Here is a 17,767-nt window from a genome sequence, read left to right as displayed (position 1 = left end):
TCGGGATTAGCGTGATGACTCAGCCGCGCTACCACATCGACGCAGGCCTGACGCACTACTCAGGCACTCAACCGTCGTCATCCATCTCTCTGTTGCTCCAGCCAATTACGCCGAGCTCGAACCTTTTCCCCGACTTCTCGCAAGTCCACTCGAATACAGCCGAAGAACCGTCGTGAGCAGCGTGGGGTCCTCGCATCCCCAGACGGAATCATGGGCTTGCATCACGCGGCCAGCGAGGAACCGGCGCATCAACTCGGCTTCTTGGACTTTCGCGACGCGGAATATGACTACGACAGCAGAGATTCACGTTTGTCCAAGGCTGGCGGTTCGTGCTCTCAGCTTGTACTTACTCGCTTCAGTACACTTCACATCAATTCCAATTTTCGCCAATGAAGAATTTGTCTTGGGCAGATGCTCAACTAACGGGTACACTGACCCACTGCGTGACTTAACTTTCATTGAACACCTCTACAGGAAATGCCATCTTTCAGAATCTCGCGGGATTTGCTTCACGATTTCAAAACGCCATCTCAAAATTCACAGCGTTGTATATGATGACAGCATTGCTCCTCTGGTCTACGCAGAAGACATCTCATACAACGGCACCTACCTGCAGAGAGCCAACAAGAGGGAATGCCCACATGACGATGCCCGCGGCATTTTGATGGGCCGTACGATCAAGTCAACCCTGCTGGAACACAATGATGAGCTATGGCCTGCTCCACGGATCTTCCTTCGTTATCGTGTCTCAGACTACACCAGGGAAATATTTGACCACCAGGGCCTGGACCAGAGCCCAATTCTCGCAGCTGACAGCAAGGTGAACTAACTCCAAGCAAGTTGATGTCTGATACTAAGCAGCCAAGACGATCGAGGACAGGTATCATGTAACCGACCGAGTTCTCGGCGCGGGTGCCCACGGCCGTGTCTATGTTGCGATAAACCGAAAGTCTCACCAGCAGCAAGCTTGCAAAATAACCGATTTGACTGATTTGAACTTGGGTGGAACAACGCGCCTTGGCTCTTCTTCAACAACTCAGTCTAGAGCAAATGGCGCCCAATCCAGGACCAAAGGCGCCGTTCTGGAGGCGCTCTTTCGAGAATGCCGGGTGCTCAAGGACCTCAACCATGTAGGTGCAACGTCCATGATTTGTCCGCTTGAGACTGACAGAGGCTAGCCAAACATTATCCGGCTCGAGAAAGTCTACTTCAGCGTCAATGGCATGTAAGTCTGATGTCCACGCCTATGCAGAAGAATTTCTCTTACACGCTTGCAGCTACGTTTTCCAGGAGCTCGTCACCGGTGGCGATTTGTTTTCATTCATAACGAAGAGAGGAGACTTCGGAATTCCCACCGTCGAAGCAGCTGTCATCCTTCGCCAAGTCTTGAAAGGACTTGAATACCTTCATGATCAAAACATTGTTCATCGCGACATCAAGCCCGATAATATCCTCCTCACATCGACAAAAGGCAGCTATCGCGTTGTCCTCACCGACTTTGGCAGTGCGAGAAAGGTCTGCGATGCAGCGACGGACGAGAACACCAAGAGTGACAAACAGCGGCTTTTTTCAATGGTCGGCACTGCCGAATTCGTCGCTCCGTATGTCTCCACAATTTCTGATAACTCTTATGGTATGACAGACTGACATCAGGCAGTGAGGTGTGCGCACCCAACAGACTGACTTCGGGAGATACGGGCTACTCTGGCAAAGCTGTCGACATGTGGTCGATTGGTTGCATTGCCAGCGCTCTCATCAGCGGCGATGTCTTCTACGTGGACCGGGCGCATCCAGAGCTGGAAGAGTATCCCAATCGAGTGATACTGGGCATGGCTCGAAATGTAAATCTCGCGGTCCTGGACGAACATCCAAAATGGAAACATGTCGGATCTCGTGCCAAAGACTTCATCAAACAGGTCCTGGTGATTGATGAGAGTGCGAGAATGACGGTCAAAGAGGCACTTGCCCATCCATGGTTTACCAACAAGACCCACGCAGAGGACCACGAAGCTCTGTATCAGCACTCTATCAGGAACTGGGTACCGCGTCCAAAGACTTTCAGGATCATGGAGTACATGGAATCGGAACGTCCAAGGATGGCGCTCAAACGTTCTAGGTTTTTTTCGGTATCGCAAGAGGCCTCTCCGCCAGTCTCAAAAAGCGTCAGTCATGGACAAGGAGCCCGAAAAGGCGGCCTGAGCACCATCCAAGAGGAGGTCTCTCGCACCTCCTCACAGAGCGTTGAGTCTTCGTATGATGACGATGTTACACAGGGAGAAGAGCCCACGCAACCAAGCAACCAAGTCTCACTACCGGTCTGTCCCCATGTCGACCAATCCAACGCGACCCTTGCGCAAGGACCTACCAAATTCAGCATTGCTACTACGCAACCTGAAGACTCGGCGCAAGCCATGCAAACCTACCCTGCGCCTCTCAGCCCCTCTGGTGTGCGCTTCCCGATGTCTTTAGCCGACTCGACTCCGGTTCTCCCACCTCCCACCAACACGCTCGACACCACCACGTCTGAGCCCAGAAAGCAACCGCCTGCACGCATCAACTCCTACACATTCACCGGCGAGTTTGACACCCCAGCAGCACCACCTTGGTCGAACATGGACGACACGCTGCCAACGCAGATGCAGCAGTTCCGCCATCCCAGGTCAATTTTCCCGCCACCGCTCTCTCTCGCGCCGAAGCAAAGCTCCTTCTACCATTCGAACAAAGAGAACGAGACGCCGCGTCAACCTACACGTACATCATCGTGGTCGTCATCAGACGAGCGGCAGCGTCCCTGGCAGCGCTCTTTCGACTTCGACTGCGACTATGACGGCGGCATCGACGACGCCGATCTCATTGAGGGTGAGGCGCAGCATCAACATCATCAGCAAAGGCAAGTCGAAGCGGACACACAGGTGGTTGAGGACAGCTTCCCCGAGTATGCGGCTAAGCGGGCGCGTTCGCGCTACTCGTACCAGTAGGTAGGTGGACGAGGCCGTGCCGTGCCGCTCGCATGGCGCATCCCGCATGGCGCGTTTATGCGGACGGGAGTATTGACCGATCTGTTTGCTCGCCTGTGCGCTCACAGCTCGGTTGTGGCTGTGTTGCTATTGCTAACACTACAGAGAGAAAGTGAGGAGTATGTGGAGAGAACGCTACTTGCTTGCTACCTACCTGCCGACCTGATTGCTTTCTTTGAGATTTACTGCCACCTACCAGCGAACTGACCGCCAGCTCTTTTGCTTTCTTACTCACTTGCTCACAACCATTTACCCACGAAGCTAGAGTTTCTGGTAGAAGGAAAAAATTGATTTTGAAGCTATAGCCCGATTTCTCTTTCTTCAGATTTCTTTGTAGTCTGCAACACATCAACCTCACATCTCCATACACGTTGAGGCTCCAAAATTCTGCATCTCGTTCCTTCAGAAAACGCTCTCAACTCCTCCAGATTCAACGCTACTTCGGTGTGTCCAAAAACTATATCGTACATACATATACACTCCATTCGCTGCCACCAAAAGGTTGCACCTATTCGCTCTCTTCAGTTCCTCAGAGAAGACCGTAAGTCAGAATGGATGACGGCCTTTTACCATTTCTTCGCATGGCTTTGCAGTTGGGCGGCGCATTCGCTTTGAGTGCCGGATCTCTGGCTCTGGTCCACCGGCCCCTGCTTCCTCTCCATCTCCTGAAGATTCCCCCATGGCCACCGCGCTATCCTCCCGCACACGTTTAACCTTCTTCTCCTTGCCTTCTTCTCTCTCCTGTCCCTGGTTGCTCGTGTCGGTGGTCGTGGTAGTAGAATGCTGACTCATCGTTGGCTGGACGTGATAGGGGCTCGACTACGTTTTGATGGCGGAACGCAGATGAAGGAGGCCCGGGTATTTTCCAATTTGTTGCCTTTCCTCGTGATCAAAGGCCAAAATGATGTATACTTTTTGAGGGCTACCTACTGTAACCCTCGTCCCTTTATTAAAGTTCCCCATTACCACCAATAAATATATCGTACACATACTCTCCTCGCTGTGCCACCGAGCCTCTCGTGCCCGCGCCCGTCACATACGGCGGCGCTTCTGAGCCATCGCCTCGCTTAGTTTAGCAGTTGGACGGCGAACGCGCGTCGAACGCCGGGGACGGGGCTCCGGTCCAGGGGCTGCCTGGTCCGCTTCCTTTCCTTCGCCGCCTTCCTCCTCTTTCTTCTCGTGTCCCAAGCACTCATCCACTGCAACGGCGCTGTCCCTCCTCGAAGCTCGTGTGTCATTGTGCTGAAAGCTCATGTTGTGCTCGTGCCCATGCTTGATGATTTTATGCAAAACGTGATGCGGGTTTGAGTACTTTTTGATCGCTGAACGCAGATGGAGGAGGCCCGGGTATTTCACCTGCTCTTGCTCCTGCTTCTTCTTCTTCTCGGCCAAGGCAAGCAGTCTGCGCTCAATCTCATGTTCGATATATCGCTCTTCGAAATCTTTGGCAGAAGACTCTTGTGTCTGCATGAACTCTACTTCTTGTCGAAAACGTTGCATGAATTCTCTGTCATGTGTGTCGAACCAACGATTGAAGTTAGTCGGAGCGAACTCAGCTTTTCAAGTAATTAGCGACGACCCTTCAAATGTGTTTCTTCGGGATAGCTGTCACCTCGCGCAGTTTTACAGTTGGGCGGCGGACGCGCTTCGAACGCCGAGGGTTGGGCTCGGTCCAGGAACTGCCCGGTACGCTTCCTTTCCTTCCTTTCCTTCCTTTCCTTCCTTTCCTTCCTTTCCTTCCTTTCCTTCCTTTCCTTCCTTTCCTTCCTCTCCTTCCTCCTTTCCAAAGCCGTCCATTGAAGCGATGGCGCTATCCCTCCTCGAATCTCGTGTGTCATCGTCCTCCCCGTTCCTATCGTGCTCGTTCTTATGCACGACGGTTTTACTATACATCAGAATACTCTCGATAGCCCAGTGTGGTCTAGACTGGCCCGCCCCTAGGCCCGCTTCCTCCTCTTCTTCTCGCCCCTTTTGAATCTTACTCCACGTCAAAGACGCAGCATTTCTAGAATAGTGTAAAGTCTTCGGAAGGGAAGCTAGCCACCAAAGCCCGCTCATCTATCTAACTGTCGTCCCTGATACTTCCAACAACTTTATAGGACACATACACTCCGTGCTCTGCCTCCACCGAAACCCTCCACCTACCCGCTCCCTTTTCCCCAAGTAAAACCTCCTCCCTCCTCCTTCGTTCTCCTCCCAGTGGACTTTCCCCTATATGACCTCGCTGCATGATGCGTCAGACGGGCCAATGGCCTCCTTATATGGACTCATTGAGCTTCCATGTCGGGCGTCGGATGCGGCTTGACCGCCGAATCTCAGATTTTTGCGCCTCCTCCCGCTCTTCCGCCTCTTCCTCCCCCTGCTTGACATCGACTGCGCTGTGCCTCCGGCACAAACGCCCGGTCTCCTAGCCATGGATTCCCTGATGGATGATGTCTTGCCCATGCTCCCTGTAGGGACTACTGTAGGTTGCAAGTTGGGCGGGGCCTTCATATTTCGTATCTGATAATCCTGCAAGCTCATGTCGTGTTTGTTCTTATACTCAATAGTAATACTACGTAGTAGAGTGCTCTTAAGAGCCCAGCACAGTCGAGGCTGGATTGCCTATAGGCCGGCGTCTATCTCTTCTTCTTCTTCTTCCCTCCTTTGGCCTCTTACTCCACGTCATCAGCGCTGCCCCTCTCTAATGATGTATGGTTTTGAGAGAGGGAAGCTAGCTAATTAAACCCACAAATGTCCAACAACTATATAATACACCCCATGGAAGCCGCCACCAAGATTCTCCGCGTACCTGCTCCTTATTCCAAGCGAAGTCTCTTCCCTCCTCTGTCTTCCATAGCCTCGCGAAGCTTGATGGTTGGGCGGCGAACTCGGGTTGAACGCCGGACCGCCGACAGGCCCGCGTCCCCTCATTCTTCCGCCTCTTCCTCTCACTCCTTGATTTCGACGGCGCTATCCTTCCGGCGCAACCGCCTAGTCTCCCGGCCCTGATTGTATGGACTGGTGTACGTTGTAAACGGGGCAGGACGCAGATGGGAGAGGCCTGGATAGATCGTAGAGAGCTGTGCTGCGAAGGAATTGCCTGGGGGACTGTGCGAGCCAGGATCGCTTGTGACACGGCGTGGGCGAGGGGATGCCGGAGGTGGGAGTTGTGCACGTGTGCCCTCGGGAGCGTTCTGGCTCGAGCGCTGAGTGCTGTCCTGGTCTTGAGAGACCTGTTCCGGATCGAGTGGATTCTGAAAAGAGCCTCCAACGGGCGATTCGACGAGCTTTTGTGCGGCCTGGGCAATCTTTGAGTGGATATGCTCCTGACCCATGCTCTCGTCCACTTCGTACAGCTTCCCACCGTAAGGTGACATGTTTGCGTGGGCGCATGCTCGGGAAAGTAGTCTAACTTGGACCTCCTTCTCAACCCATCTAGTCTTTATGTCGTCGAAGGCTTCTTCGAGCTTGTTCATAAGCCAGATCTCTTGGCAGAAGCGCCTCATAAAGTCCTCTTCATGAATGTCGTGCCACTTGGAGCCGTCAGGGCGGTTTGGATCGGCGGAGGGATCATCTTTCAAGTTGTCAGTGGCTGCTTTTTGAACTTGACTTGCTTTCCCTCCACTGGACGGGAACTTCTTGGGGATTCCTCGTTGGACATACCTGTAGAATAGTAACCTTCAGGGGGAGTTGTGACTAAGCCAGTTTGGCGGTCCAAAGAAGCATACAGATGTTCGCGATTATCGTAAGTGAGCGAAACGGTGATGAATTCGTCGCGGAGACTTTTGAAGAGGTACCACTTAGCGACATGGAGATCCTGAATGATAGAGCGAATCTCCTGTTACTCCGAAGACATGCTCGTGTATCGTGGGATCACGGCCCCGTCTGACCAACGAATCCAGCCTTTGGAAAAACGACAGACCGGCAAGGACGTGTGGTCGTCCAAGTGCTGAAAACAAATGGGGCAGACATCAGCCATGCACCCGTGGTGGTGGCCTTTCTCTTTTCCACAGATTTGGCAAGTCGGAATTTGGCTGAGGCCGACGCTCACCATATCTTGAATTGGATAAATCAGGGACCATGCTGGGAGCGAGCAGTCTCGTGCGGTACCAGTATCCGTCCTCATGTCGCGGTTGTCGGGGCGTTGGGGCACGGCAAACTTGGCGCCTTCACCGAGCAGTTGCATGGCCAAGAAGCGAGTCCCGTAGAGTGAGAATTCCCTCTCGCAAGCTGAAGCAAAGAAGCTGAAATCTGTCCCAGTTAGGGCTTGGTGGCGGACCATGTCAGCTCCTGTGGGCCAGATGGTGTCGTCGTCGAGGCGTGGGAAGGCGTTAAGTGTGTCCTTTGAAGGCCGGATCTTGCTATCCAGAGGAACATTGCAGTTCTCTTCTCCCTCAAATCTCCTGATGGATGCCAAGGTCGAAACTCTGCCGATACATGCTGTGTTCCATTGTAGGGTGGTGTTGTAAGGAATGGTCGATCTCGTGGGGTCCTGGTGCCGAACGAGGTCTTTCAGTCGCGCCTATTTTGACTTAGGATGCAGTTCACTGAGGAGTTGTCAGCTGTAGAGCGCTTACCGGTGCAAACTTCTGAGGATCCATCTTGACTGTCAGGCGTGGTTGAGAATGGCTCGTAAAAACCGTGCAAGACTTGGGCTGACGGGGTGACGAGGGAGGAAGAAAAGACCAGACTCGAGAAACACCAAAACACCGGATGGCTCGCGCGGCCCGTGCAACCAAGCGCTGCTGCTTGCTGCTGCCAGCTGCTGCCAGTACGGTGCACGCCGAGCAGCGCTAGCCCAAAACAGTTGCGCAGATGCAAATTTGGGTCTTCGACGTGAATTCGACAGCCCTTCTAAATGTACAACAGGCCTACTCCAGTGTAAAGGTGTTAAAATGTCCCCAATCCACGTAGTATACGCAGGTTATAGGAAGGCTTTGGAAACGGGTTCGTCAAGCCTCTTTTGGAAAGATCATGATTTTGGAGATGAGAAACTTGACTTGGTGCTTTGGCAATGATATGAGAACGGAACGTGTGCTGCTTTTTGGCACTCTTTTTGAGATTGAAAACGATGAGATTGAACTCGCAATGAAAACGGCCAGAGCCTTGACTTGAAGCTTTTGATAGGCGACTACTATTTGAGCACACCCACCGTCTCTATCACCTTCTCACCGCGCATGTAGCCTCCACTCCGAGCAACACCCACCTACAAAGCCTTGTTCATGAACTTCCTCTTGGTGAAGCTCAGCCAGAACTTGCTGGGCACAGCCTCCTCGCTATACACCCGGTTCAACAACCTGACGGCAATTTCCTGGCGCATCTGTGAAATGTACTGGCGAAGGACCTCGGCGTCTTGCCGCGTCGCGGGCGGCTCAAAGGCTTGGTTCAATGGGAAGCTGGCGTCGCCGGGAATGGCGAAGTTGTTGTCGAGCGCGAGGTTCAGGACAGCCTTTCAAGGATCCAGTCAGCTCTGCTGTCTTGCTGTAATAATATTCCGTGTCCCTCCAATGCTCTACAAGGACCCAACGCACCTTCTCAGCATCTCTCCTGGTCATGCCTGCCTTGATCTTGCCCAGCGCCTCGCTCACAAACAGAATGCCGTAAATCAGCACGCGGTCAGCCGGGCCCTTGATCTCAAAGTTGCGGAAGAAGGTGTTGGCGCGGAAGAGGGCGAGGACTTCGTCGACGGGGTCGTACGACTCGTGCGAGGCATCAACGGTGAGCTCGGTGACGTCGGCGGGGAGAGGGGGCAGCGCCATGGCGGGTCCGCGTGTCCGCGTGCGGAGCGGCAGCAAGGCAAAATTGCCTGGAGTGTGTCAATTAGAGCGTTCGAGCGGGCATTGTCTTTGGCGGAACGGCGCAGTGGGCGGAGGCTGGAGCTCGAGGGTGCCTGCGGGGAGCTTCGGGGGGTGCGGCGTACCTATTATGTGCTGGTTGGGCTCATCGAGGAAGACGGAGTGATAGGCCTTAATAGTGCGTTAGCGACAGCTCATAGAAGTCCGAGGACAAGACTTACAGGCATTTTGATGGTGTTGGGGAGAAGGTTCAGGGTACGGGGTAGCTCTGGGGACGACGACGCAGCACGGGCGTGAGGTCAGCGCAGGCGGTCGCCGCCAAGCGGTAGGGCTGAGTTTGTCCCGTTTGCACCAATTTACGCGCCTTCAATCCGCGGCGCGTCTCCCCACCACCACGCGTCTGCATCTTCGCCGCTCATCTTCACTTTCCTCCTCTCCCAATTCGCTTCGCACTTCATCCAATCCGCCAAAATGTCCGACTTTGAAGATGATGAGATGGATATCGACAAGCCCTCGACGAGCGGCATCGAATTCAGCTCTGGAAACGCCTCCAAGGGAAAGAGGAGCGCCGCCAACCTGCCCGTCGAAGCGGAAGATACATTGCCATGGTACGAATTCCCCACCCATCGTGCCAGCCACTTTTCTCACTTCTTCCAGGGTAGAAAAGTACCGCCCTGACACCCTCGACGATGTCTCCGGTCACCAGGACATTCTCGCAACCATCAACAAGTTTGTCGACTCGAACCGGCTACCTCATCTCCTACTCTATGGACCGCCAGGCACGGGAAAGACGTCCACCGTGCTCGCGCTGGCACGACGAATCTACGGAAACAAGAACATGCGGCAGATGGTCCTGGAGCTCAACGCCAGTGACGACCGTGGTATTGACGTCGTTCGGTAACTAATCCATGCACACACGCTCCAGGGACTCGCTGACGCGCTGCAGTGAACAAATCAAGACCTTTTCCAGCACACGACAAATCTTCAGCTCAGGGCCGTCTTCAGGACTGGCATCCTTTAAGCTCATCATCCTCGACGAAGCCGACGCCATGACATCGCAGGCGCAAATGGCGCTGCGGCGCATCATGGAAAAGTACACGGCCAACACGCGCTTCTGCATCATCGCCAACTACACACACAAGCTGACGCCGGCACTGCTGTCGCGGTGCACGCGCTTCCGTTTTTCGCCGCTCAAGGAGGCTGACATCCGGCGACTGGTGGACGAAGTCATTGAAAAGGAGGACGTGCAAATCACACCCGAGGCCGTCGACAGTCTCGTCACGCTGAGCAAGGGTGACATGCGTCGCGCGCTCAATGTACTGCAGGCCTGCCACGCAAGCAGCACGCCGCTGCGGGCGCCGGGAGAGAAGGCCGCCGACAAGTCGACACCCGTGACGCGGGACCTCATCACCGAAGCGACCATTTACGACTGCATCGCAGCGCCGCACCCGGCCGACATCGACTTCATCCTGCGCACCCTGCTCGAGACGCGCAACGTTCGCAGTTGCCTGCAGAGCATCCACCAGCTCAAAGCGAACAAGGGCCTTGCGCTGGCCGACATCCTGACGGCGCTGAGTGAGCGGCTGGCCCAGCTCGACGTCCCGCCGCAGACGCGTGTCATGTGGATGGAGGGACTGAGCGAGGTCGAGTACAGGCTGAGCGGCGGTGGCAACGAGACGGTGCAGACGGGCGCGGTTGTTGGTGTGGTGAGGAATGGCGCTGAGCTTGCGGCAATCAAAGCGAAATAGTGGAAGGCTGGCTTGGAAGGAGAGAGAGTTTATCAACAGCTATCCGAGGCGTGAAAGCAAAGCGGAAACAGTGCTGTGCTGCATAGAGAGCTGCCTTTGTGGTACGGCTCAGGCGTTGATGTGGATGGATACTTACTCGGCACGGGGAACTTTTGCTTCTTCCTCTAGCGGCGCAAGGTAATCGAAAAGGGAGCGAAATCTGAACATACTTGAAATTTGAACTCGCAGACCGGAGCTTGTTTAGTAGCTGCGCTGATGAAGCCGAGACGCATTTGTCCCATTTCTAACCAGACAGGGTGGTTGTATCGAAGCCCCAGGTCGTCGACTATCCAACAGACAAATCAACCAAGAGACCCTCCAATCAAGAACCAACCAGCCCATACATCAGCCACGCCTTTGCTAGCCGGCCAGAAATTCAGTCATCGACATCTCCTTCGCCTGCTTCTTGGCTTTGGACTTCGTCTTATCCGCCCTCTCCTTCTTCTTCGCCGCATCTTGGTTCTTCTTCTCCTTCGGCCCAGCACTCCTCTGCTGCTCCATCACCTCATCCCACCGCCTCTGCTGCTCGGCCCTCTTCTCCTTCTCCTGCCTCACGCCATCCATGATCGTGTCAATCTCGCGCTTGCCCTCCTCGCCACTCCGAATCTTCAAGTTGGACATGCTCTTCTTCGGCGCCATGCCCTTGCGTCCCATGCCCATCATCATCTTCCTCATCATGTTCTCCTGTCGTTTCCTGCGCTCCGCCTTTTCGCGCTGCGCCTTCTCGATCGCGCGCTGCTCCTGCCACGCCTTGACCAGCCGCTTGGCTTCCATAGCAGCGACGGCGTCCCGGCCGACCAGACCCGCGAGTCGCGCAATTTGCTCTACGCAGACTGCCCAGCGCGCGTCGTCGCCGACCTCGGCGATGAGCTTCTCGAAGCGCTGGCGAGCGGCCATGGGAGCCAGGGGCCGGCCTTCTCCGACTGCTTCGGCTGCTTCGACGATGAAGGGTGTGACGACCGCCTTGTCATCGATGCATGTTCCGAGGGTGGGGTCGATCTCGCACCAATCGAGGCGGCGCTTAAGGTCTTCGCAGCGCGCGCCCATGCCGCTGTGGACGGTGTACCGGGGGCGGTACCTCTTGGGACGCGGACGTGGACTGCCTTTGTCGTCGGCAGTGGTGGAAGTCGTACTTGAGTCGTAATCGTCAATCCTGTCATAGGATTCATACTCGTTTTGGTCATCATTGACAGCGGCTGCCGCGGTGTCGCGCTCGATGAAGCGGCATAGCTCGTCCTGCTCCTCGGCCCATGCGAGGAAGCGCTGAGCCCAGACGTCGGCGTGGCCAGCATGGACGTATTCCGGGTCCATCTCCGGCAGCTTAGGAATCGGGCAGTCTTTGATTGAGAGGAGGGGGTTGTCGGCGATCCATGTGAGGCGAGCGTTGAATTGCTCGGCCTCGTCCCAGGCTTGGTCTTCGTCTTGCAGCGAGTCCAACGTCGCCGAGGTGTAGGCAACGAGAGCGCGAGCCGCCTGCACCGCCAGGCCGGTCAATGGGAAAGAATCCGGGCTGTTGGAGCTGTGCCAGTGAGTGAAAGCGACTATGAGATCTTCTAGTAGGTCTTCGAAGACGGCCGGGTCGATTCCAGACTCGCTTTGCATCGCCTTGAGCCTTTTTTTCATGGCTGCTTTGGCCTTTGCTTTCTCCTTTTCCTTCTTGGCGTCTCTGCTACTGTAGGTGTTGGCACTGCTGGCGAAGCTGTCGCGAGTGGCTCCTGGGATGGGCGACGTGCTACGGCCGAAGAGCTCATTGTCGAGAGTAGACTCAATTTCAGAAAATTGGGATGTACTGCGAGCAAAAGCAGGCGGCAACGTTGGCAAGGGGGGCGCATCAGCGGGAGTGGTAGCAAAGTAGTCGTCGCCACCAGAGTCCTTGGGACTTTTTGGGGACTTCTTCGGCGTGAAAAGGTTTCCAAAAGACGCCAACCGGCTGCGCTTGGTGGGCGTGGGTGTCTCTCTTGGCGCAGACACGGCGCCGCTGTCAGCAGGGGAATTCAGCTCAGCGGTGCTCTTCGAGGTACGAATGGTCAGGCTGGGTTTGCGGTTCTTCAGATTGCCTGCCGGAGTGCCCCTATTCTTTGCTACATTGATTGATTTTCGGCCATTGCTCTTCGCGCTTGCCGCAGATTCAGTGGTTTCCTTGCGACCAAGAACAGGGTGGTTCGGTGTGGAAATCGCTTTCTGGCCGCTGTTACGTTGACTTCTACCCTTTGGGCCAGAAACAACCCGACTTGACGTAGCGGCTGTGCTCTGACCGCTGCTTCTCTGACTGACTTTGGTTTGTCCAGAAACGACGCGGCTTGGAGTCGAAGTTGTACTTTGGCCGGAAACAACGCGGCCTGGAGTGGCGATTGCTTTCTGGTCGCTGTTTCGCTGCTTCTTGCTCATTGGTCCAGAAACAATGCGGCTTGGAGTAGCAACTGCGCTTTGGCCGCTGCTTCTGTGGCCGACATTTGTCTGTCCAGAAACAACGCGGACTGGGGTGCCAACCATGCTCTGGTCACTGTTCCTCTGACTGGAATTCTTGCTTCCGGGAACAAAACGATTCGATGTGGATGTGGCACTCTGACCACTATTTCGCTGAACGCTATCCTTGCGTCCAGCAATGATGTGGTTTGGGCTGAAAATCATCTGACCGGAATTGCGCTGGCCGTTGTTTGAACTGCGCCTTTCAAAACTTGCTGCGAGGGAATTTTTGTTGCTACCATGCGACAATCTGTTTTCCAAAGGCGACTTCAAGGCCAGACTGCCAAGTGGGGAGTCATTTTGAGACTGAAACGGGGTCCTGGGTGTGCCAGTAGTGGGGATGGCACCGCTTGAGCCGCTGCCCCTTTTGTCGTCGGACGACACTTCGTTTGACGCGCGCTTCTTGTCGGTGGGCGGAGAGTGCGTAGAAGTCTTGGAGCTGCGCTTCAAGACCGGGAAATCGGGGAGCATGGCCGCAAAAATGTCCGTTACCAGCTGAGTGGCCTTCTTCTGGCCTGTGAGCGCCATCCAAACGTCGACGAGGAGCTGTCGAATTTGTTCATAGGCGTCTGCGTCCTCGGGCACAACGAAGAAGTTGTGATGGTCATCTTGATGGTTTTGCCACAAGTCAGGCCATGGGTGAACAAGGTCAGACGCGAGCAGCTTGGTAAATTCGTCTGGAACGGCCTCCTTGTCCGTGAAAAGCCCAGGAGTAGCTGGATTGGTAATTGCTGGTGTCTCTTCATCATCTTCATCGCTTTCACTATCCTCGTCGCTGCCGAACTGCGGAAGGGGTAGGCCTTTGAATTTCAGAGGCGATGAATATCGCTCAGACCGCGTGGTACGTTTGTGGAGCGGGACGATCGTCTTGGTGGATCCATCAGACTTTGCAGATCTGGCGGAAGACAAGGCTGATTGCGTCCTCGGGCGCGGAATTTTGGAAGCCGAAACAGATCTTGATGAAGTTGCAGCAGCTGAGGGGCCATGACTACGCAACACAAGTTGACGCTCTCCAGATGACAAATCTGTAGGAAAGCTTCTACGCTCAATGAGCTTGACGGCGTGAGAATTGGAGAACGTTTCGTCGCGGCCGACGGGAGACCTCAGCTGGTCGGGAACCTTGACGCCAGCTACACAGACGCATCAGCAATAGCTTTGAACCCATCACCCAGGGATCTGACTTACCAGGCCAACCAACAATGATTGGAACATCCCTTGCCACACCAGCTCCTGGAGCCTTCTCGCCCGCTATCATGCCCTTCTTCCTGTTTGCCTTTTGCCTCGCGCGTTTCTTCGCCGCCTTTGAACGGTTTCCGTAGTCTTCAGGCAGCTTTGGCTTCTCAGGCAAAGTTGGATTTTCGGGGGGACAGTGCAAGACAGTCGTGACGGACGTGGTATCCTCCTGAGGCTCGAGTGAATGAAGATGGGGCGATTCCACATCGTCGTCGCTCTCGGAATCATGCTGACAGTCAACATTGCTCTTCGCGGTCGCCAGGCGCTCGCGAAACCTCTTCACCTCTTCCTCATGCTGTCTTTCCAATCTCTTTTTATCGTAGTCCATCAACTCGGGCTTCTCGCATGCATCCTCGGTCCTCAAGTGGTTGCATTCGTACATCGGCTTGTACATGTAGCCAGACAGATTGGCCAGCATCTTTTGCACCGCCAGACGCGACGCACTGTCTTGTGCCGAGTCATCCGTTTCGACAGGGAAGAATTTGCCCACGAACGGCCCCTCTACGGCCGCAGCTGTCGCGGGTTGTTGTTGCTGTTGTTGTTGGGGTTGGACAAGAGCAGAAGACATGACTGGAGCGCGCTCCGTGGATGTAGCAGGTATTTTAAAGGTCGAATGGGCCGATGGAATGGGCGAGGGTTTGCATGAGGTTGTTTTCTGGCCAAAGCCCGCTTGATGCTCGTTTTGTAGTTTGTGCTCACGTACTTCTGCTGAGTGGCTCGCAACAACGCCGCTGGTGAGAGTTCCTTGCTGTGTCTGTGGCTCGAACGAGATCTGCGGTAACTTGGGAGTGACCGGCAACGACGGAGGAAGAGGAGGGACAGGCGGCACCTCTGAAGATGGCGCAGGCGAAGACTTCCTGAAGATTTCGCTCACGCGATGCCGGAGACCGGGCGACTTGGCCCTGCTGTCATGAGGCGCCATGTTTGGCGGGGGTGATTGGAGATAGCTTGCAATGTTCAGGTGGTGATGTTCAACATAGACGTCAATGTTGTGTGGTGGTGGGTTTGAAAGTAAAGAGAAAGGTGGATGATGAGGGACGATGTAGGTGCAGGTTCCGGTGGAGGCAGAGGTAGAGGCAGCGGCTGCGAGCTCGAGAAAGGCGACAACAAGAACGCGGGCGTGGGTGCGAGCATGGCGCGTTTTGCGCGTCTGCCAATATTGCTTCCACAAGGCGGCGCTCGGTGGAAGTGTTAATTCCCCTTGTGACATCCAAATGGGGCAGGCAGACCACCAAAGCAGACACGCCTAGCATCACCCAACTTCGACCGCATCAGAGCTACAACTTCTCTAGACTCCAGGCTCGCGAACAGCGCCCCGTCGATTGCCTACTGGCTGCTCGTGTTTGTTAGACTTCAATCAAAACTTCAAGTTGGCGATACCCACCGCGCAAGCCCCAGCTTTCTCCCCTTCAGCGTCACAGCTACGCCAAAACCGCACCTGATGGACACAATTTGGATTGTCTCTGAACAAAGTATTGCCCGAAAACGTGGCTCTATATCAAACTGGCTGGAAAGTATCCACCGAAAGATCCAACGACCAACATGCCTCCATTTTGCAAATGCCCGATCAACTTGCAGACATGACTGCCTGCGGGGTAGCTTTTGGCCCAATCCACTCTCCTTTCTTCTCTTACGTCTCTCGTAAACATGGCGCGTGAAATGACTAGCTGTACCCAACTGAAAACGCCCGCTCATGCTACTCGCTCGTCTAGTCTAGAAACGTAAAAAGGTTCGTATGTACAACGTTGAGGGCGCGGTCAGCGTCCCTCTCTTCAATGACGCACGAGATGTTGATCTCGCTGGCACCTGTTCAACGGTAAGCAAAGCAGCGACAAGGGAGGTCCAGAAAGATTGATAAGCACTTACCCTGAGAAATCATCTCAATGTTGACATTGTTCTCGCCAAGCACGCTGAAGAAGCGTCCACTGATGCCGACCATATTCTTGAGTTGCTTACCAACCAAGCTCACAATGGCCATGTTGGGCACCAAGTCAATGGTACCAATGTCGCTCAGGTCAACCACACAGCCACGCAGGTCCTCGTCCTGGATGTGGTACTCCTCGTCGGTGCCGTAGCTCAGCATGTTCGACTCGGAGTGCAGCACCAGCGACACGTGGACCTCGGACGACGAGATGAGGTCGACCGACATGTTCCACTTGTCCAGGATGGAAAAGATGTTGCGGAGGAAACCCGGCGCGCGGGTGCGCTTGTTGCTGTGGACGTTCAGCACCACGATGCCGCGCTTAATGGTCACGGCCGTGGGACGCTTAGGTCCCTTGACAGCCTCCAAATTGACAAGAGAACGGGTGCGGAACAGCTTTGGGTCATGGAGCGGAGCCTGAGGGTTCAGCTCATCCTCCGTGTCGGGAAAGATGACGGTTCCAGCGTTGCGCGGGTTCATGACGTTCTTGATGCGGATAGGGATGCGCGCACGAATAACCTGCTCCATGGTAAAGGGGTGAATGACCTCAGAGCCGTAGAACGTCAATTCAGCTGCCTCGGAGGGCGTGACCGACGACAACAGCGCAGCAGTAGGGACCTTGCGCGGGTCAGCGGTGAAAATACCGTCGACCTCCTTCCAGATCTGAAGCTCCTGTGCCTGAGTTCCAACAGCACAGAGCGCTGCGCAAAGATCGGTGTAGCCACGTCCAACGGCATTCAAGATGCCGCCGGGAACGTTGCCAAAGTATCCCGTCACAACAGGAACCTTGTCGCCGCAGGCGCGCAGCTCGTCGCCCAAGGTCGTGGCCAGCCCCGCGTAGAAGACCTCGTCCAATGCCTTCGAGCTGGGAGTAGACCGCAAGACTTGCGACAAGTCGACATACTGGGCCGGGACGCCCAGTTCCTCTAACAGCGCTGCCATGTAGCGGCAGCTCAGCTTCTCGCCCTTGCTGATAATCTTGTCCTCGACCTTGATGCTGACCTCCTCGAGGTGCTGGGCAGACTCGAGAATCTTGACGAGGGTGGAGCACTCGTCGTTGACATCCTTGGTAAACTGTTCGAGGATCTCGGGCGTCTTGATGGTGTCGGCGGCGGCCTGAATGTGGTCGGTGCGGATGGCTTCGACGATTTCGATGTAGCCTCTGGAGCCGGGAATCTCAGCTTCACGCGCGGAGCGGATCAGCCTGAAAGGTCAGCGAGATCTTCGGTTACACTGCGCGGGAGGCTGTGGTAGTACCGGTTGGTGGTGCCCTCGAGCTTAGTACTGTTGCTGCGGGCGGAGCAGACAATTGCAACGCGGTTGTTCTCAAGACCTGCCCTTCAAGCAGCGATTAGCAAAACAGCTCTCAAGGAGGAGGGGCACATGCTCACTTGACAATCTCTGCTATGTTGACGGCAAACTTGCCGACACTCGTTCCGCCGAACTTGAGCACGACCCAGCCGCCTGGCAGGTCTTTCTCCTCGGTGTGATTTATTCTCGAAGTGCCGTTGATCATTGTGCCGTTCATGGTGAGGGAGGAATTGGGTGGGGAGACTTTGGTTATAT

At 55.0% G+C, this 17,767-nt stretch overlaps 9 protein-coding genes across 9 annotated transcripts; 2 read left to right on the top strand and 7 right to left on the bottom strand.

The window, feature by feature from the left end:
• Positions 1–14: 14 nt before the first annotated feature.
• Positions 15–2,978, top strand: BKA78DRAFT_291271 (kinase-like domain-containing protein; the record flags this gene model as incomplete). The annotated part of the gene is made up of 7 exons (XM_066885864.1): positions 15–172; positions 234–325; positions 360–820; positions 867–1,130; positions 1,179–1,225; positions 1,278–1,601; positions 1,643–2,978. The coding sequence occupies 7 exons, from the start codon at positions 15–17 to the stop codon at positions 2,976–2,978; spliced, it is 2,682 nt and encodes an 893-aa protein (XP_066749289.1).
• Positions 2,979–4,049: 1,071 nt separating this feature from the next.
• BKA78DRAFT_291270 (uncharacterized protein) lies at positions 4,050–4,517 on the bottom strand (the record flags this gene model as incomplete). The annotated part of the gene is made up of 1 exon (XM_066885863.1): positions 4,050–4,517. One exon carries the CDS (start codon positions 4,515–4,517, stop codon positions 4,050–4,052), a length of 468 nt encoding a protein of 155 aa, XP_066749288.1.
• A 123-nt stretch (positions 4,518–4,640) lies between these two features.
• Positions 4,641–5,075, bottom strand: BKA78DRAFT_291269 (uncharacterized protein; the record flags this gene model as incomplete). Its single annotated transcript, XM_066885862.1, has 1 exon — positions 4,641–5,075. The coding sequence occupies one exon, from the start codon at positions 5,073–5,075 to the stop codon at positions 4,641–4,643; it is 435 nt and encodes a 144-aa protein (XP_066749287.1).
• A 668-nt stretch (positions 5,076–5,743) lies between these two features.
• On the bottom strand, positions 5,744–6,717 carry BKA78DRAFT_11001 (uncharacterized protein). The gene is made up of 2 exons (XM_066882241.1): positions 6,663–6,717; positions 5,744–6,573 (listed from the first exon to the last, which is right to left on the bottom strand). The coding sequence occupies exon 2, from the start codon at positions 6,503–6,505 to the stop codon at positions 5,948–5,950; it is 558 nt and encodes a 185-aa protein (XP_066749286.1). The 5' UTR covers positions 6,506–6,573; positions 6,663–6,717; the 3' UTR covers positions 5,744–5,947.
• On the bottom strand, positions 6,635–7,840 carry BKA78DRAFT_11005 (uncharacterized protein). The gene is made up of 2 exons (XM_066882242.1): positions 7,577–7,840; positions 6,635–7,521 (listed from the first exon to the last, which is right to left on the bottom strand). Exons 1-2 carry the CDS (start codon positions 7,598–7,600, stop codon positions 6,841–6,843), a joined length of 705 nt encoding a protein of 234 aa, XP_066749285.1. The 5' UTR covers positions 7,601–7,840; the 3' UTR covers positions 6,635–6,840.
• A 365-nt stretch (positions 7,841–8,205) lies between these two features.
• BKA78DRAFT_348661 (actin-related protein 2/3 complex subunit 3) lies at positions 8,206–9,021 on the bottom strand (the record flags this gene model as incomplete). Its single annotated transcript, XM_066890675.1, has 4 exons — positions 8,206–8,448; positions 8,531–8,805; positions 8,920–8,965; positions 9,016–9,021. The coding sequence occupies 4 exons, from the start codon at positions 9,019–9,021 to the stop codon at positions 8,206–8,208; spliced, it is 570 nt and encodes a 189-aa protein (XP_066749284.1).
• A 142-nt stretch (positions 9,022–9,163) lies between these two features.
• On the top strand, positions 9,164–10,761 carry BKA78DRAFT_276252 (P-loop containing nucleoside triphosphate hydrolase protein). The gene is made up of 3 exons (XM_066885565.1): positions 9,164–9,402; positions 9,452–9,691; positions 9,741–10,761. Exons 1-3 carry the CDS (start codon positions 9,266–9,268, stop codon positions 10,540–10,542), a joined length of 1,179 nt encoding a protein of 392 aa, XP_066749283.1. The 5' UTR covers positions 9,164–9,265; the 3' UTR covers positions 10,543–10,761.
• Positions 10,762–12,058, bottom strand: BKA78DRAFT_302309 (uncharacterized protein). Its single transcript, XM_066887437.1, has one exon. The coding sequence runs from the start codon at positions 11,890–11,892 to the stop codon at positions 10,942–10,944; it is 951 nt and encodes a 316-aa protein (XP_066749282.1). The 5' UTR covers positions 11,893–12,058; the 3' UTR covers positions 10,762–10,941.
• A 3,930-nt stretch (positions 12,059–15,988) lies between these two features.
• Positions 15,989–17,717, bottom strand: BKA78DRAFT_243987 (bifunctional aspartokinase/homoserine dehydrogenase; the record flags this gene model as incomplete). The annotated part of the gene is made up of 4 exons (XM_066883992.1): positions 15,989–16,086; positions 16,147–17,405; positions 17,459–17,539; positions 17,593–17,717. 4 exons carry the CDS (start codon positions 17,715–17,717, stop codon positions 15,989–15,991), a joined length of 1,563 nt encoding a protein of 520 aa, XP_066749281.1.
• Positions 17,718–17,767: the final 50 nt, after the last annotated feature.

The sequence above is a fragment of the Phyllosticta capitalensis genome (assembly GCF_038381095.1).
Source record: "Phyllosticta capitalensis strain CBS 128856 chromosome Unknown BKA78scaffold_1, whole genome shotgun sequence".
Taxonomy (NCBI): Eukaryota; Fungi; Ascomycota; class Dothideomycetes; order Botryosphaeriales; family Phyllostictaceae; genus Phyllosticta; species Phyllosticta capitalensis.
The sequence above is the reverse complement of the archived record's forward strand: the minus strand, read 5'-3'. Positions and strand labels throughout refer to the sequence as shown.

What these genes read in the sequence shown, in the direction of transcription:
- BKA78DRAFT_276252 (XM_066885565.1), top strand. Translation starts at nt 9,266, where the DNA reads ATGTCCGACTTTGAAGATGATGAGATGGATATCGACAAGCCCTCGACG. An exon ending in GCGGAAGATACATTGCCATG is followed by an intron (nt 9,403 to 9,451) that starts GTACGAATTCCC and finishes CACTTCTTCCAG; the next exon opens with GGTAGAAAAGTACCGCCCTG. An exon ending in CGTGGTATTGACGTCGTTCG is followed by an intron (nt 9,692 to 9,740) that starts GTAACTAATCCA and finishes GACGCGCTGCAG; the next exon opens with TGAACAAATCAAGACCTTTT.
- BKA78DRAFT_11005 (XM_066882242.1), bottom strand. Translation starts at nt 7,600, where the DNA reads ATGGATCCTCAGAAGTTTGCACCG. An exon ending in ATCCTCAGAAGTTTGCACCG is followed by an intron (nt 7,522 to 7,576) that starts GTAAGCGCTCTA and finishes AAGTCAAAATAG; the next exon opens with GCGCGACTGAAAGACCTCGT.
- BKA78DRAFT_11001 (XM_066882241.1), bottom strand. Translation starts at nt 6,505, where the DNA reads ATGAGGCGCTTCTGCCAAGAGATCTGGCTTATGAACAAGCTCGAAGAA.
- BKA78DRAFT_302309 (XM_066887437.1), bottom strand. Translation starts at nt 11,892, where the DNA reads ATGGACCCGGAATACGTCCATGCTGGCCACGCCGACGTCTGGGCTCAG.